At 39.0% G+C, this 19,246-nt stretch overlaps 1 protein-coding gene across 1 annotated transcript in view; it reads right to left on the reverse strand.

Moving 5' to 3' along the window:
* Window positions 1-639: 639 nt before the first annotated feature.
* Window positions 640-19,246, reverse strand: part of LOC136375022 (uncharacterized) — a 124,846-nt gene continuing 106,239 nt past the window's right edge. Inside the window, exons 5-6 of the mRNA XM_066340380.1 lie at window positions 1,870-1,903; window positions 640-671 (exon numbers count right to left, since the gene is read on the reverse strand). Coding sequence (XP_066196477.1) covers window positions 640-671; window positions 1,870-1,903 — 66 coding nt within the window. The remainder of the gene's footprint in view (window positions 672-1,869; window positions 1,904-19,246) is intronic.

Consider the following 19,246-nt stretch of genomic DNA (forward strand, 5'->3'; position numbering starts at 1 on the left):
TGTGACCAAACTGTGTCAGAAAATGACCTATCATTCTTCTTTCATGCCTGCAGTCATCAGATTTTCAACCATCATTCTACAGTTCTGTTAGGATGGGTGCTAAAACTTTATCTCTTTTAGTGGCAAAATTAATATTGTCATAAATGTAAAACAATTAAAAATCAATCATACTATAAAATGGGCACATTGTTAAAATAATTAGTTTTATTTAAAATGCATGTGCCATTGACATGTTTTCCTCTTCTTTATAAAGTGAGGCTTCAATGGCACAGAGAGGTTTTGATCCAACAATGAATACAACTAAAACAATTGCTCAATCAGTCTCAGAACTTCTGAATTTTTTTTAGCTTTAGAAAAACCCAGGCATATGTTTCATTGGCAAATACCATAATGAATAAATTCACATCCAAATCATAAAGCAGGAAAAGTTAATATGTATAGAGTTTGAATGAAAATACATTTAGATTTACACTATGCTCAGCAGCCTTCATATTCTTTTGACCTGAAGTTAAGTACATGAGGGTGGAATTGCCTACAGAGACCTGAGTTTTCTAGCCCAGGGTTTCTGGCATTTTGCTAAGCCACCAAGTTTGCCAGCAGAGCCACTGAATCAGGGAAAATGGCTCCAAAAAGCTGCATTCATCTGAATTTAACCAAGTTAAGGTTGGCCCCTGGAATGAACAGTGGATGCAGTTTAGATCAGAGACAGATGCAAGAAGAAATCACTGAGTGAACAAACTGGCTTAAACTAGTCCTTCAGGCCAAGAACGAGGTGCTAAGTCATCTAGGGATAGAGGGATAATTACAGCAGCGATGTCCAATTGCTTTTCTTTTAATTGGTACACACTGCATACATCCTGACTAACAAACCAGAAAATGCAGTCAGAAATGGGTGACTCCAGAGGTCAGTTGGTTTATGACTGAAATACTTCTAGCTGGCAAAGACTTTTGTGGGAAGGAGGATTTATCTAGACTTTAGGAAGATTTCTTTTTGCAAAACTGCGAGGCTGTTACTAAACCCCAGTAACCCACATTCTGGGAAGCCGTTCCTTTTCTCTGTACTTCTTAATTGTGCTTCATTACAATTTAATAAGGACATTTACTCTCAATTAAGCAAATCATCCAAGCAGTTTCTTATGCCTGTTGCAATTAATTGGTTTTGTCAAATGTGGGTTTAATTGTGTGTTAAGTATCTTGCTGAACCAGGATCTGTGTGTGCATACATATCTGTCTATCCAAACCTTTCCTTAGCTCCTAGCATGATAATGTATGTGGAGTTCAGGGTAGCTGAGTCTTTAGGTCCGCTTATTGCTCTGATCTTGGTGCTTCCATAATGGTTGAACTCACTAATGCTGTTAATATTGAAATGCTTCAACCAGATAGTGGGCTCCTACCAAGGGAAAAATCAGCCATTGTGACTCTGCCACTTGGGACATGTGGGTCCCAGGGGGTTGTTAGATTTTTTGAAAAATATGCCTCTGTAATGAGCCTCTTCCTAAGATTCAGCTGCTGAGTGACTGAGACAAGAAAAGCTCTGAGGTGTTCCTCATCTTTGCTCATGTCTCACACACACACACACCAGTGCCATGGCAAGACCTTGAGTCCTATGCTGACACCAGTAAAAAATGCTTGGGTTATCCTCACTTTCAGAACCTACCTGGCAAGGTATAAGTCAAAAGATGATGAATTATCAGCTTTCCTAAGAACCACTTTAATCCTACACCAATAGGTCATGAACAGCAGCATGGAAACGATTGTCACAGATGCACTGAACACCCATTTAATAGCAGAGATTCCCTGGGTCCTCCATCAATGCACACATGGTTACACAAGCAACCAAGAAACTTTCAAGAAGCAATGCAGACTTACCCGCTTTTTCCTTGCACAACTTCTGAAACAGCATCTGTAAGAAAGCGATTTATATTTAATAATGGTGCATTTTTTCCTTCAAATAAATTGCACACTTCAAGATGATAATCTATGTAATTATTAATTGTTACCACCTTACATAAGGCATAAAATCCAGAGTTTATCAATAAAAATCATGCAGAATAGCTAGTTTGGATTGCTGATGACAACCTGGCACCTATTCTCAAATCAGGTTCACCTGTCTTGCAGTGAGTGAGTCTAGGAGCATATTCTGCAAGGAGAGTATGTCCTGCAGGGATACATGATGTACAACACACTGGAGCATGCCTAAAGGGGTCTTGCAGTGCTGGTGGGGCTCAGGGAGCAAGCAGGCTGCTGAAAAGTTGTGTAGGCAGCTCTGCTGATGGGCAAGAAACACGACACTGCAACTCAGAAAGGTAGATGCGTGTTTCTTGCTCATCTGTGACCAAGAGATGGTTGCTCTGCCTGAGGCTTGTGGGCAGACTGACCTCCCATGTTGCTTTCTTTGTATTTTTCACTCTACTGCTTTGGGTTTGCCATGCTAAATGAAAGGAGTACCATTAACACCACACTTGGATACACTTTTTGGTCCATTACTTTTCTTTTTAATAGCTTTCAGTGCCCAAATGAGGAGGTTGTTGACAGTGATTAAATGCATTTCCTTTCACATATCCATTAACTCTCAGCAATGCAGGCTGTAAATGAAATTAGCATAATGGGTGAAACTGCACCTAATTTTTTAAAAAATTATACAGAAGGGTAACAGATTCCTCCGGGTACCAGTATGAAGTGCCCAATATGGAAGCAGCTGAAAAGACAGACACTCTTGTGCCTTGCAGTGACACACTCCCTGTTCCTGTTATCTGCTTGTCCCCACATGGACAACCATCTGCACCTTTCCGTCAGATGCACCAAGAGCTCTGTTATCTCTTCAGCCAATATTGCTTCTGCAGCCTTGATAGGAATCTGTCTATGAAAACATGATTTTTATTTACCTTTTATTTAATGAAGAATTTTACTGAGATATTGGAAAAATCCTTCTCTGAGCACGGATTAGACATCTCTCTTAATAATAGATAAAGCACAGCTAGATTACATTTTTTTTTTTGCCTTCTGCAAGGCAATTTCACTCTAAAAGAGCCTCTTGCTCCATTGCAAGGTCTGCCTTAGCATCAGCTGAGGCTGACCTATCTTCAGCCAGCAAGGATCCAAGTGGAGTGGTCGCTTCTGACGGGAAGATAACAAGTGGCTGAGTCCAAACCAGGTTTCATTAGTGGGAAAGCATCTCATTTCCACAGAGAAGTTAGGAAATTCAGGCACAGGCTGGGTCAACTGGCAAGGGACTGGCAGGCCTTTCTGAGTGAGGCATATCATATTGTCTTTCCACTCTTCAGTGAGCTGCAGTGTTGTTTATCACCCCATGTGAGGACAGGCACCTGAGTTTTAGCATCACAACTCTGGCATAAGCCAGGTTGATGACTAAATCTGAATATTTGGATAAGCACTTCTTGAAGAATACATAAATGATATGTGTATCAAATGTTCTAGTGCTGCCAGAAGGACACCAGTTATTAAAATCATACCCAGGCTATGTTAACTTCCAAGATCCTTTTAGGATGCCATACAAAAAAGGATGCAAATTATTGCTGGAACAATCCCAAGTGGCAACAGAAAACTGCCAACTAAAAGTGATTTATGGAAATGATAACACACTATATAACTGATTGTGTAACAAAATACATTTATTGGAGGACAAGCAACCCATCTGAACAGCATGGCACCAGCTAATCAAATATATAGAAACCATGGACCAAGAGAGTACAACTGCAGCCAAAAGACTGTTGCAGCACCTGCTGCTATGAATAATAAAGAAATCATTTGCGCACAACTCCAGCTGTAACAATTTTGCAAGTGCAAGTGTCAAACAGAAGCCAAAGATAAACACACTCTGCTGATATAGCCATGTTTTATTTGCTGAAGCATGTAAACCAGCTCATAGAAACCAGAAATGTTTAGATGGTGGGTCCATTCCTCCGCCTCAGCAGTCCCGTGCCCCAGCAGAGCCATCCCACGTTCACCTTTGTGAGCAAAGGTCTCCAAAATCTTGCCTAGTCAGTGTCACCCAGTGCTCTACGATCAGAGCAGGATGAGGCAATTGTACTCTCAGTGTTGGTGCAGCTAGCTCAGGAGAGGCTGTGGATCTATTGGTGGGAGGAAAGTGGACATTGCATTTATAAAGAACCTGACATGGCCTCAAGTTTCACCAGGGGAAGTTTTGATTGGATTTTAAGGAAAACTTCACAGAAATCACTGCCAAGCATTGAGGCAGGCTGTTTGTTCTGGGAAGGGTGGAGTCACCATCCCTGGAGGTATTTAAAAGATATGTAGATGCAGGTGTGGCACCTGAGGGACATGGTTAAATGGTGGACTTGATAGTGTTAGGTTAATGGCTGGACTTGATGATCTTTGAGGTCTTATACAACCTAAATGATTCAATGATTGTGTGATTTTCCTGAAAGGCATTCTGCGCGGAAACAAGTTACTCAAATGAACTCCTTGGATGAAGTGGAAGTGAAGGTAGAAGCAAAACACCAGCATTATAAAGTCAACAAGGAAAATAAACATATTCAACAGAAAAATGTTTCTCTGATGTATATATACTCTTTCATGGTTATAAGTGATCAGGACAGGGAGCTCATCAAACAACTGGATTAAATGACTTAATAATATCCCAGAAAGCTTATTGTCACATAAAAGCATTTTTTTTTTTGACACAGATTGTGAAATGGTTGACTTGAACAACTTCAAAACCATTTTAATTTGCAACAGCACAGGAATTCTGCAGTGCCAGCGAATCCTGTAATATCATACAAAAGTTCGAAGAAAAAAATGACTATTTTGCATCCAAGTCTTTTGCTTCCCTCTTCCCCATCAACCTCTACTAGTTATTAGCTCCTCTATGCTCCCATTTCAAATATGCCCATATCTTCCATTGGTATTTCTAAGTACCTGTCAAACTGTCATCATTCACTCTCAGGAAATCACACCCTCCAAAAGAAAAATAAAAGAGGTAATTAGTGTATCTGTTCAGCATGCAAATAGCTCTTCTACACATCTAATAAAAAACCCAGAGAATTTATTCAACATAGATATGGTATCAAAAATATCACTGCTATTAAATAAACCCTGGCATTTGGACAGGACTACTTTACATCTGCTGTTAATAAAAAAGGCTTTGGATTCTGTGACGTATGTTCTGCAGTGAGTAACTGGCAGCACCACTCTGAAACACGATACTCCTTGCAGAGGAAAAGGGATAAATCCATATGACTTCCGACTGGTTCAGTGATACTAAAGGAACGCACTCTAAACTGAAAAAGTATAAAGATTGTAAAGTATAAAGATTGAAAATGATGCTGGTTCTTAATTCTAGCAATTTAATAACCTGCTAGGCTTTAATTAGAGTGACATACAGGCAGTTTTAAAGGAGGAAAACAGCAATCCACATGCAAAACTCAATCATCTGCAGGTTCACTCACCAGGTTTATTATATCCTTTCAGAAGAAGGAAAATCTTAGTTACTACTTCAAAATAAAATTCTACAGCCCAAAAAGGGAAGTAATATTATGACACTCAGCAATCCTGGCCTTAACTTGAAGTTACCTTGCCCCTGCAATGAGATCTTCAATCTGGATGACACTTGCAAGTTCCCTAGAGCACGTTAGTCAGTTGAGAATAATGACAATACTGAAGCTCTTCCACAGAAAATACTGCTGAGACTGCTGTGTCAGAAATTTGATTTCTCTCAGAGACTTGGCACCCATCTTTAGTACAGGGTTGAAACTGCTCCTGGATTTTGGTGCTTAAGATGTATCCTCAAAGGCTGACAAACAGGGCTCATAATTTTCCTTTAAATACAACCACTGCAGAGGTGTTTATTAGAGACCATATTTACTACACTGCCTGAGTGCGATTGGAGAAGTCACTTGTGGCATGGAAGACAGATCTTGGTTGGAGGGGATTCTGCCTCACACCTGTTGCATCACAACACATTGGCTTCCTCACCAGCTTAGAAAGAAGAGGGAAGGCAAAATCCTCAATTTCTTCCATTGAACCTGAGCTACTGTGCTGCAAACTCTTCATGATGGGTTCAAAGAAAGAAGCTTAAACCCCAGCCTGCAGTCAAGCAAGTCTTCTTGCTTGTTCACAAGAAGAGTGACCAGCAGGTCAAGGGAGGTGATTCTGCCCCTCTGCTCCACTCTCATGAGACCCCACTGGGAGTCCATCTAGCTCTGGGGACCTCAACACAGAAAATATGTGGTCCTGTTGGAATGGACCCAGAGGAGGGCCACAAAGATGATCACAGGGCTGAAAAAACTCTCCTATGAAGACAGGCTGAGAGAGCTGGAGAAGAGAAGGCTCTTGGGAGACCTCACTGCAGCCTTTGAGTAGCTAAAGGGGGGCTTTAGGCCTCTGAGACAGGCTGTGTCCTGTAAATACTGCCTAGAGATATAAAAGCATATTTAAAAATTGTGCACAGCTGTTAAATGACACTTAATGAAAATCTGAAAATTATTTTCTCTAGTTTTGTATTTTAGTTGCCAAAATTACCCTCACTCACAGTTTTAAAAATGCATTCTTCTTTAGTCTAAATATTTATTTTATTTAATTTTGCACCAAGTTCAAAAAACTGTCATAAAAAGAAAGAGTTATTCAATTGCTTTTTTTCTGTCTGCTACAAATATGTAGCTATTTTGCCTATGTACTATTGATAGAAGTTTAGAAAATAAGTGAAATTTCTTATGGCTGCTGTTTTGAAAGCTTTGATCAAGTAGAAAACTGCCTGGAAACTATTTTAAAGTGAAAGCTTTTGAATGGCATTAAAAGAAAGGTTTACAATAAGTGGAGCAGAGCAATGATAAAGTATATAAAAATGAAAACCATTTCAACAATGTTCCAAGTGAGATTAGAAGAAAACGAGCTACAAGACTAACAGCAAAGGAACATGCATTTCAGTAAGTGTAATTTATCATACTTATCTAAAAGAATTTATTATATTAATAGACCGGGGGGATTTTACCTCTAGCAGCTGCTAATATAATTTCCAAATTTCAAGCAATTATAGCCCAGGGGGTTATAACCAAATTATTATCGAGGAGGATTCAGTTTCAACACATGAGGAACAGCTACTTGCAGTGAGTGCTAGGGTGTGCCTCTGTGGTATATTTTACTGTATTAAACCATCGCAATTGCTCATTTTGCCATCAGATTGGATGATACCATTCATCCTGGTGGCTCAGCTGGCCATGCCTATTTGTCTTGCACCAGCACTAGCACTCATCTTGACAAATGAGAATCAAAAGGAGCAGAACATTAATTTTATCCTCAAACAGTTTCTGCTCTTTAATTTGTTGCTTTCATCACAAGAGCTCCATTACAGCTCCATTTCCTCTGTCTCACATGTTGCTCTAATGCAAGCACTTTAATACTCTGTAATCTTGGGGTTTTTTTGCTGTCATTCACTCTACATTATCTTTGCTTCTCCTATGATTTCCCCAATGGAATAAAATGACAGTGTTTACTATTCCATGGTCTTGAAGATCTCCTAAATTTGGCCCTAGTACCACTAGTGGAAGTCTGAACATGAAAATTTCCCTATTATTTAATGGATAGCAAAAAGCCTCCGTGTTGACAAGATCCTCTTTGCTGCTGACCATGCCACACCACATATGCAGGTATGCTGAGATATCAGCATTTACACTAGGGTAAAAAACCCCATGTTGCAGTAGTTTGCAGCTGCTCCACAAATCCCAGAGAAGAATGAGAACAGTAACAAGGCAATCAGTAGAAGTGGTACTTTGGAGCTTGCAACTATTGAGGACTTTTTCCACACTCTTTATCCATTAAAAATCCAGTTGATATGACTTTTGAACAGAGAATGTGAATTATCAAATAAAAAGCAAATTGTTAAAAGGTTTCATCTTGATAGCTTTGAAAGAAAAAATACTTTTTGTGTTTAAAATGTGTTTACTTTAATATTTAACTCACTGTATTACATTACATAAGAAATTTGCAAAGCCTGGTCTTGGACCATATAAGCAAATTTTGCAAACTGGCAACGCATTTCACAGAACAGAAAGACTATTTCCATCAATGTTTGTATTTGAAACCATGAAAAAAGTGCATCAAGGTATCATAAGTTTAGATACCTTCTTCACCTTCAAGGATTTTATTATACCTGTGATTTTGGAGGTCACTGAAATTAATTTAGAAAATAGTTCTGAACAGGTAAAATTACTATTTTTTAAATATTATTTTGGAGATATAGATATTTAAAACTCCAGAATGCTACTGTGCTGTAATATACCCATAGTTGTTTTCTTAAATTTTCAAGGATTCTATACTGTGCTCATGGAAGTTCATGCTCTAACCAAAGCAAGCTGTGAGAACAGCTTCTCTGTTGTCACTATTTTGCCCTTTGTGGCCAGCTGGATATACCTGAGAGACAGAACACAGATGTTTCACTGCAGAAACAGATGCCCCTCAGCCCTTCAAGGTGACCAGGGCAGCCAAACAGGTCTGGTTCCACCTGGTGTAAAGCGGTGATATACCCCCATTCTCTTTCACTTACACAAACTCTCAACAGCACTCCCCATTTTTGTGCTTTTAGATATGATTTAATAGCAGTGAATATTTTAAAATCTAATTAAAATCTAACCTGACAGTTGGGTATCATGTTCTTGCAAAGCAGGTACAGGCAGCCTCAAGAATTTAGCCAAGGAAACAGCTTGCGGAATATGTATGCACTTTTGGTTTGCATGGTGTCCTAAATGTTCAGTTTGTCCTGCCCAATTCCCAACACCCACCCTTAGGGATCACTTCCGTACAGGATACAGTTCTGCCACGTCTCAGCAAATTTCATCCTGATAAAATAAAAAAATGTCCTCTTCATTATGCTTTTACCTTTAGCAAGTCCCAGAACTTAGTCATTCTGAACTCTTGACTCTGCAGCAGGACTAACATCAACATCCCCAGAACTGTGCAAATAACAATTAGTGCTCAGTCCTGGACTAAGATAACCAGCCACACTTCTGTATAAACAAAGACATGAGTAAAAACTGGAGATAATGTAGTTGTCACAACATATGCGTGGGGGTCAGGTGGAAATGTGATGGGGTGGAGGTGGGAGGAAGAAAGACAAAAAAGAAGGGCAATGTCTGCCAAACGGAGATGAACAAAAGTCAGAGGCCAGAGCAGCCCCTTTTTACAATCCTGGAACAATACAGTGAGTCACACATTGCTATCATTTTTACCCTCTTGAGTAGGAAGAAGTACTGTATCTATTTTAAAGATAGAATGAAGTGGGAAAGGTACAAGAGGTCACACAACAACAAAGTGAGGAATGAAAGCTGGGGACTGCTATCCTGCTCTGGGAAATGAGTGACTGCTAAAGCAAACAGCAGCTAGCAGTAATACATGGCATAACATGAAAACCAAGCCCTGTGAGCTCTGGCTACAGCTGTGGTGTTATTTTAGCTTGGCCCAGAGCAGTACTTAGATGGGAATGAACTTCAGACTGCCATTAGCAGCAGTTTGTTTTCACTACTGAGTGTCCACAGAAATGTTTCATGAGGGCTAGGCTCTAAGTGAATATCAGGTATTCTCCTTCACAGTCAATAAAATTCATCACTGTAATTTATTCTTAAATAAAAATGCACTTTTCCCAGTAAACTGATGTATTAGCCATCAGTTAAAATCTTGGTCAATATTTTAGGCATCTTGAGAAAAAGCAACACAGATTTGTTTAGTGGTCATTTTTCAGTAAAAGGTAAGGCAGGGATAAGTGAAGAATAAATTGTTTTATTCCAAAGAGTTACTGAAAATACAGAAGTGCACAGCAGAAGAGCTGTGGACAGCTTCATGAGAACACCTGTGGAAAACGTTAGGTAGCATCTCTGCCCGTTCTGGCATCCAATCAAGAACTGATGCCCTTAGGAGAATCAGACATTCTGAATGTTTTGTATCTTGTAATTTATAGATTTTAGTCATTATAGAACATTTCAGTACTGGAAACCTGGTGTAAATCCTTTTTGATCTGTCATAATTTTTTTTGTCTGCCTCTGGTTTTGTCTCTGTTTATCAGAGCTGTTATGCAAGATTTAAAGAAAAGCCTTTTCCCATGCAAGTGGCATGGTTTCCCTTGGGGAGGTTTCATAGTTCTCCCTTTCTAAGAAAGAACAGAGTGGCTTTCAGTGTGCCAGCACCAGGTAAGAGGATGTCACCTACCTCACCTCCTCCACAGCAAACGCACACAAGATGTGTCAGAAATGCCAACTGCGCTGCAAATTCTGGTGTAGCCCATAGGAAAACCAATGGTTGTGATGTGTATTGTTGTCTATTTTCAAAATGAACACTTGAACACATATAAATATAGGACAATGTATTTGTGTTATAGTTGCAATATTAATATTTTCATAGAAAAGCATACGTTTCCTTTTGCAGTGGGGTTCACTGCCAGCAAATGCCCAGGTGCAATTCAGATAACTGCCATGTAAACACCTAAACAACTTCAAAGCCCTGTGTTCCCAGCTGCTTCCCTTACTTTTTGCCTTACCTGCCTAGATTATGCACATGGTGAGAAAAGTTGGGTGAAATTATGCAGCATCAGGAGTTGAAAACCCATTATGCACATGTGAACTAAGAACAAGAGGATTGCAGTGCACCAAAAGACTAACAGACACGTATGGTTTGAAATTATTTAGACAAGGCATGCTCAAAGTTAATACTATGCTAAAATCCATCTATTTTTATACACTAACTGTGGTGGTGGGTGGCACTCTGGAGACACTGGATCTAGAAATCATCTTTACAACATACACATCATGCACCCTAACCACTCCCTCTTCCCCTCCCCAAGTAAGCATATGCACACATATACAGACACACTTTTAGATATACATATACGTGTCTGTGTGCCTCTGATTCACCCACCCTTCCAAACTTTTCCCTGCAAAAATTGCTGATATTGTGAGAGAGCATAAATTTGTGTGCTCACATACTGAAGGGGCTGCTGGCTTAATCTATGACCTGCAGCAAATCAGAGCAGCACTGACGGAGCAAAGAAATGTATGCTCTTCAGCTAGTCATGAACATCCCCACTGCTACAGTGGCCCTTGGGTTACTACTATGCAGAGCAAACCCTTAAGCAGTTTGGTCTCTAACTTCTGCAGCTGTATAACTCCTAATACACAAGTCTAACTGCAAGTCAGAGATGTTAGGGTTTCCACAGCCATAACTATATTTTATAATTTATAATTTACTGTCTTACAGACATTACAAAATGTCTGTACAGAAGCCTTGACCTTGACTTTTCTGTGTCATATAATGTTTAAAATCATTGGCAAAAGTCACAATGAGGTACTTAGTCACCTGTATGCATCCTTCTCTGACAACAGGAGAGAGCAGAAATTTGTTTGGGACTAGCTCAAATTTCCCCCTCTGGCCCCTTATCCTCCCACAAACACACACACATTCCTGCATAGCCTAAAGATTCAAACTAATCTCAACATATGTAGTACTGGCTAAAGCTATTTTAAAGGGGAAAACTCCCCACAAACAAACAAACAAACAAATATTTTACTTCTTGAAAAGGAGTAAAAGACCTGCACTCCCACAGAGGGGTTATAAAATTGGCATGTATTACTTCTCAGCAGTCATGGACAGCCAAAACAAATATATTCACAGAACTAATATGAAGAACTTGTTTTATGCTTCTCTGCAATGCAGACAATTAATTTCTGATTTCTCTCTCTCTCTAATTTTTTTTTTTTTTTTTTTTTTTTTTTTTTTTTTTTTTTTTTTTTTTTTTGTAGCTAAGCACCATATTTCCTAGAAATATTCAAGGATCCTTTAGTGGAAAACTCCACACTCTCTTCACAGTATTATTGTTCTCCATAGCTCAGTAAGATTTATAAATGAAATAAACTGAACTTAAAATTATAGAATTATAAAATGTGATATTAAGCAAGCTTCAGACAATTGATATAAAAAGAATTTTCCATAGCATTGCTTAACATTTATGACATGTTTGTTGAACAATTTTTATACCAATCATATTCACATCATGGACTACAGCTAAATGCTGATGGAATGAACGGAGGTTTTTCTATCACCTTGCCTACCTTTAATTTTTTGTCCTTAATCACTGAGACAAATATCATCTTTCTCAGTTTTCTGTTGTGTAATTCAAGTTAATGGCCATTGCTTAAAATTTGTTTTTACAGTTAAATTTAAGGCACTATTCATCTTTCAAAAAGCGCTGATTTTACAAAAAAAACCCATTCCTTCAGCTGATCCTAAATCAAGGTAGGTCTGATTTATATAAGCTACAAGTCAGGTCCAAGAAGAATAAACTTTTAAAGTGAAAATTATTGTGTCAACCCAGAAAATTGAAAAACCCTACAATAGAGGTGCACCTACTGATCCACATCTATCTTCTGTCCAGTTTTACTCACTCTGTCACAGCAACTAAAAATAACGCCAACTCACCATGCAACATCTGCGATCAGAAAGCAGTTATTGCTATTCAGTTTCAAAAAGTTATCTCCTAATTGGTATACTCTAATGTTCCAAGAAAAAAATTAGAATGGAAACATTTGAAAAGGGCTTCTTAGTGGGCAAAACCTACTAATTAATGCAAGAAAGGATTTTCAGCTTCGAATACTCTCTGGCTGGGCTTCTGGACTACTCTCAGAATGCACATCTGCAATGACCTTGGTGATACCAGCTGCTGGAAAAGTGGATGCTGAGATATCTCTCTACCTTTACAGAGTGAATTCTGTTTCTGCATAGAAATTGGATTAGTCATTGTTTTATTAATTATTGGGGGAAGTGAAGGTGGTTCTCCCAAAGTCTCATGACTGTAACATGAACCAGTTCCCCATTCCCTAGGACCTCCATGCTGTCTGTGTAAAGAACAATAGCTCTCACTTAGTGACAGACTCAGTTTGCTCTGTAATGGGACAGATGTCCTACACAAATCCTTTCTCCAGGAGCTGGAGCAATCATTTTGTACTTCATGGGCTAATGACATGAGAATAAAGGAGATATGTCACATTAAAGTCATTCTCCTGCCTGTGCTACAATTCACAGTGACATGTATGTGAGGATTTGTCCCTACTGCACTAAGAGTGAGACAGGACATGTACATAACTATAAGTAGCTCTTTGGCCAGAGAAGCATGAAAATTCATGCATGTAAATTAATGCAAATGAGTTTTCAAAATTTGCTGACCACTTGACAACTGATGGAAAAATTTTTGAGGCCTTTCTCCTAGGATTAGCTGTACCTCCAAACTGGTGGCTAGGTCTTGAGTTAATCTAGGACCCACAACACTCATGAGAACTAGAAGGAGACCATTGAATACATAGAACCTTACTATGAGCTCCTAGAGTCAATTACAGAATATCTAGAATTTTGATCTGCTTATTATGTAACTTCAGATGTTTCATCCCTTACAGCAATAGCTGGGGCTTCATGGCCACTTGCACCTTCCCATTCAGGGCCCTCCAGCATCTTAGGCTGTCTTTAAAACCCATTTATCACTAGAAACACCTACTATTATTTTACAGCTGGTAAAAAAAAGAAAAATCAATTAAAACATTAATGTTTACACCAAGCCAAACAGGGGAGTATGAAAACAGACTCAAGGACATACTTTATGACAGCACACCAAGTATAACAGCCGTGCACAGTGTCAAGCCTCTTTATCATCTCCATGATTGAAGAATGAGAATATGTAACCCTAGGCAGATGATTTAAGAAAGGAAAAGAGGCCTTACATATTAATCGACTATGAGACTAAGGGACTCTCATTATCTCACTGACTTATTTATATTTCAGAATCTTAGTACCCCTTTAGTCTGAATTCATAGCTACAGAAGCCCAAACAGGCAGAAAAAGCTGGGTATATGTAGCACCATGATGCACTACCTGGAGTTCCTCCAGTCTTCATGCTAAACATTCTTAAGGCTCTTTATAGATAACAGTCTGATTTCTCGCTGCATTTTTTCTGCAATGTATTGCAATATTCACCTTCATTCTGTGTCAAATCTAATATAATTCATATCAAATCTTGGGCAAGCCTAAGCTCTCTCTTGACTAAAATGCATTCTAGCATGAACCTTTTTATTTTAGTAAATAATCAAACAATGACATTTCTATGGTGACTTTTATTTTAAAGAGCTCTGAAGGAAAGAAAGACACACAAATTACCTTCTGCACAAAGGCTTTTCCACATTTGGTACCAGAAGGTACCCACCTCTCTTATCTCCAGATGTTTTAGATCCTGTGTTGTAAATTTTCAGTATACTACCTGTCAGCTTTTTGATATTCACAGTGTTTTGGAGCACATATTGAGAGCTTTATCCATATGAGATTAAAGTACAAATTCAAGGCAACAGGAACATAGAGAATGCAGCAATTTACCATTTATGTAGTGCTATGTTATTTTATTGCTTATATTACAAAGCGCCTCACACTCAGGATTTAACCAGAAATAAGGTCACTTTTTATGGGAACACACAATATATGAGAAACTGGGTCAAACCCCATGCATATGTATAGGATGAAAAGAATCATGCTTGGATCGAAGACCTCGTAGCCTAGCTTAGACTTTTATTCTAGATGCTATACCAAATATGACATTTTGCAAAGAGAATTTTGCTCAGTAGTTTGCTTATTCTCAAAAGTGCAATCCAATCTTGGATCTTGAGAGGATGGAGAATAAAATGTCTAGTCAGGCATTTAGGCTCCAGAGAGGACAAAGAACTCAGAAAATCCCAGAGCTCAGCATTTCACAACAGCCAGCTGTAGATTTCTATGCCAAGACTGGAGCTGCACTTAGGCCTCTCAAAAAGTGTGGTTTTCCCCATTATAGGATCTCAAGTCCCTGAATGTCTCTCAATTCCCCGAACCTCCAGGTGGGAGCTGGGGGAGTGAAGTCTCTCCCACTGTAAGAGAAAAAGAGGTCCAGGACCACTTGGTGAAGCTGGATAGCCAGAAGCTCATGGGACCTGATGATGTGCATCCCAGGATTCTGAAGAAGCTGGCTGATGTTGTTACCAAGCCACTCTCCATCAAATCTGAAAAGACATGCCAGTCAGGCAAAGTTCATGGTCACTGAAAAAAGGGAATCATTAGTTATTTTTAAAAAGGTAAGAAAGGAACACATGCAGAACTAAAGAGGTTCATCTCTGTACTTGGGAAGGACATGGAGAACATCTCCATGAAACCAGTATCAAGGCACATGCAAGATGAGGTGATCCAAGACAGCCAGTATGGCTTCATAAGGGCAAATCCTGCCTGACCAATCTGTTTGCCTTCTGTGGTGGACCGATGGCAACTGTTGAAAAGGGCAGACTGACAGATGTCATCTGCCTAGACTTCTGTACAACCTTTAACACAGGTCCATATGGCACTCTGATCTCTGGAGAGATGTGGTTTTGAAGGGTGGCCTATTTGGGTGATAAGGAATTGTGGTCAATGAATCTGTGCCTAGGTGGAGGCCCCTGGCAAGTGGTGCTCCTCAGGGCCCTTTCTTGGGACCTGTGATCTTCAATGTCTTCATCATTGACATTGACAGTGGGATGGAGTGCACACTCAGTGAGTTTTCAGACGGCACAAAGCTGAGCAGTGCAGCTGACACAACAGAAGGACAGGATGCCATCCAGAAGGACCTCAACTAATCTGAGAAGTGGGCCCACAAGAACCTGATGAGGTCCAACAAGTCCACTGGCAAGGGGCTGCACCTGTCGGGACCATCCCAGACACGAGCACAGCCTGGGAAGGGAACTCATTGAGAGCAGCCCTGTGGAGAAGAACTTGGGGTTTCTTGTGCATGAAAAGCAGGACATGAGCCAGCAGTGTGTGCTCACAGCCCAGAAGGCAAACCACAACCTGGGCTTCCTCCCAAGCAATGTGACAGCAGGGTGGGGGAGGTGATTCTGCTCCTCTACTCTGCCCTCATGAGACCCTGCTTGGAGGGCTGTGTCTTGCTCTGGGGACCACAGCACAGGAAAGACATGGATGGACCTGTTAGAGCATGTCCATAGGAGGGCCATGAAGACGATAAGAGAGGTGGAGCACCTCTCCTATGAAGACAGGTTGAGAGGGCTGGGGTTGTTTAGCCTGGAGAAGAGGACACTCCAAGAAGACCTCATGGCAGCCTTGCAGAACTTAAAGTGGCCTATAAAAAAGAAAGGGAGAACCACTTTTCATACTGATAGGAGCAGGCAGTGGGTTTAAACTTAAAGAGGAAAGATTTAGATTAGGTGTTAGGAGGAAATTCTTTACTCAGAGGGTTGTGAGGCAGTTGCACAGGTTGCCCAGAGAAGTTGTGGATGCCCCATTCCTTGAAGTGTTTAAGGCCAGGTTGGATGGGGCTCTGAGCATACTGGTCTAGTGGGTGGTATCTCCGCCCGTGGCAGAGGGATTGGAACTACATGACCCTTAAGGTCCCTTCCACTATAAACTATTCTATGATCAGGATACTCAGGTGTCTACTATAGATGTTTACAATTTCTGAACTGGTGTCAGTGGGTAATGGATACAAAAATAGATATGGACATCTTTCTGCCACTATCTCTGCCCCTAACAATGTAATTAAAAACTGAAAAATGCCATTTTGCATACACAAGGAAATACGTATTTACAGGTCATTTCAACACTGCTCTGATTTTTCAATATACTCAGTAGCTATTCTAGATCATGAAACACAAGATTATGAAAAAAAATTAAGAAAATGAATTAAGGAATTCCTGGCAAGTTTTACATTCCCTTAAAAAAAAAAAATACATACGCCCTCTCTTCCTCCCTTCCCTCCAGCAAATACCACTCATGTTTAAGATTAGATTATTTTTCTCACGATTCCTCTTTAGTTGCCAGAGAGTGACTCATTGTCAGATTGATCTAATTACAATTACAGACCTTGTTCTTCTGGTGTTACAAGGGAAAACTAGGAAACATAAAGGGAAAAGTCAATACAGAAAGACTCTACAAGTCAGGATATGTGAAACAGTGCCACTAGTGATTTCTGCTGATTTTTCTATAGCATTTTTTAACAATAATGCAATAGAAATTAGTTACACTTCTCAAACACCTACCTGAAGGTTGGTTTTGTTTTCATGCAACTCTACAAATTTTAGTTCCTTGGCAAAGAGTGAGACAAGAGTGTAACAGTTTAATAGTATAGTTTAAAAATAGCATCATATAGTTACTGTTACTAGAATAATAAATATGAGCTATTTATGTAACATGCATGTCATATTTTGAAAGATTTATACATTTGGTAGCAGGGATAATTTAACACCAACTGTTCTCCTAAGACATTAGCAAAATGGGATTTTTTTTGGCGTTATAGTTGCAATGTTTAGCTTTTTAATATTCTAAACATACTATAATGCAAGCTCTATGTTAACTTATAGAACAAGGCATATTGAGCATATCACATAGTGTCTAAGCAATGGATACACTTTATATACTGTAATTTATACACTTTGAAGGCAAAAGTGTATAAATTACAGTATATAAAGTGTATAAATTTCTATCCTTAGAAAGAGTGAAATTCGTTTCCTGAGAAGTCCTATCTGTTGTTTGCCTTCAAATTTTTCTAGGAGCCAAAGAGAAAGGTTGAGTCTAAGGATCTTGCTTTGTGAAAAAGTTTATTTAATGTTAGTAACCAAGAATATTAAATTAGTACATTACTGTTACAATTTTGTGTTTTCATATACTTCTAATTTTCCCAGAGAATGTAATTAGAGAGTAGGTATTTAACTGCACTATCCTTGTCACTGCCTTTATCTAATAGCTGACATTATGAAGCTAAATATGTCACCCCTGAGAGTCTTCTCAATTTGTTTTGAGATGCTGATATGGTTGTAAAAAAAGCACGCCTACCTTAACAGTTTTACACGGAAAACAATTAGTAAATCTTACTGGTCTGGTATTTCAGAATAAATTAGCTTTGCTGGAGAAGTTCAAAATACTGGACTAGCACAATACTGATGCAGTAATACTTTGGAAGACATTATTAATTGGAATTAGCAAAGCAGGTTGTTAAGGCTATTTACTGCTTAATTTTATTAATTACGTTTCATTTTGGTTGAAAAACCAAAATCATAGACCTCGTAATTGCAGATAATAAGATTTTGCCTTTTTTGTTTTGGAAGTATAGCAAGTAATATTGTTTTCTAGTGGCTAATTAAAGAAGCATGAAGAGGGCTAGGAAAATAAAGTGCAGGCTACCTGAAAATCTTTACTGCAAAGGGACATCTCCTTGTAACCCAAACTCTTTTATTCCTGGGAAGATGTCTGTTACAGAACATGACTATCCTCAGCAGTGGCTATGACAGTGGCATAGAAGAGACTCTGTTCAAGAACAGAATACAATAAATGAAAATGAGGAGTCAAGAGAAAATCAGAATTTCCATTGCAACTTTTTTGTCATATATAATGAAGAATCAAATTAATAGAAGGTATGAAAAAACCCTGAACTTATATTGAAAATATGTGATTTATTTGTACATTTAACTGAAAATAAGTGCTTTTTTATTCCCAGGCATCAAGATGTTAAATTTTGGCAGCTGTAAGAAAACTTTGAGTTAATCAGAGTACATTGCACATGTGGGATTTACTCCATCTAGTAATGGGTGTCTACAATGCCAACATTTACAGCCGAGCCAGTTATTCTGTATGGGATATTGGTCATCTCACATAATCTCACATCTCACAGAATAATCTCCTGAACAAAGCATTCTCTAAATATGCGTGGTTTTGCCTTTAAAGAGTATGACCACCTCTCCTTACATGTAAAAAGTCAAAAAAATCACATGCATTTTGTAGAAACAGCATTTTCCACAGAACTGCAGTTCTGTGCAGCATTTGTCTTGCTGCACTGAATAGTCCCATGAAGATCTGCAGTGGTACTTTCTCACCTCTCTGAATTGGTACTAAAGTTTAGAGAAGGTACCTAATAAATGTGGAAAATTTTAACCAAACAAAAAAACATAGCAGCATCGTGAGAGCTGTGAAAAGGCTATGTGAAAGTAGATGCTAATAGAGAAAGTCACTCATGCCAAGTTACTTTCTTCAGTGTAAATACATCTCAGTGAAAAATATAAATGTGGTATAAAAGCTGCCTCCAAGGAGACAGTAGACATGTGTGTAAGTTTTTCAAAACACTTCTATTTCCAACAATCTAAAACTTAGGATTGGATTCATGTAGCACAGCTAGCCCTTACAAACGTATTTATTGAAGTCTCAGCAAGTGAATTACAGAGGAACTGACAGAAAAGATGTT

The sequence above is a fragment of the Sylvia atricapilla genome, chromosome 2, assembly GCF_009819655.1.
Source record: "Sylvia atricapilla isolate bSylAtr1 chromosome 2, bSylAtr1.pri, whole genome shotgun sequence".
NCBI lineage: Eukaryota > Metazoa > Chordata > Aves > Passeriformes > Sylviidae > Sylvia > Sylvia atricapilla.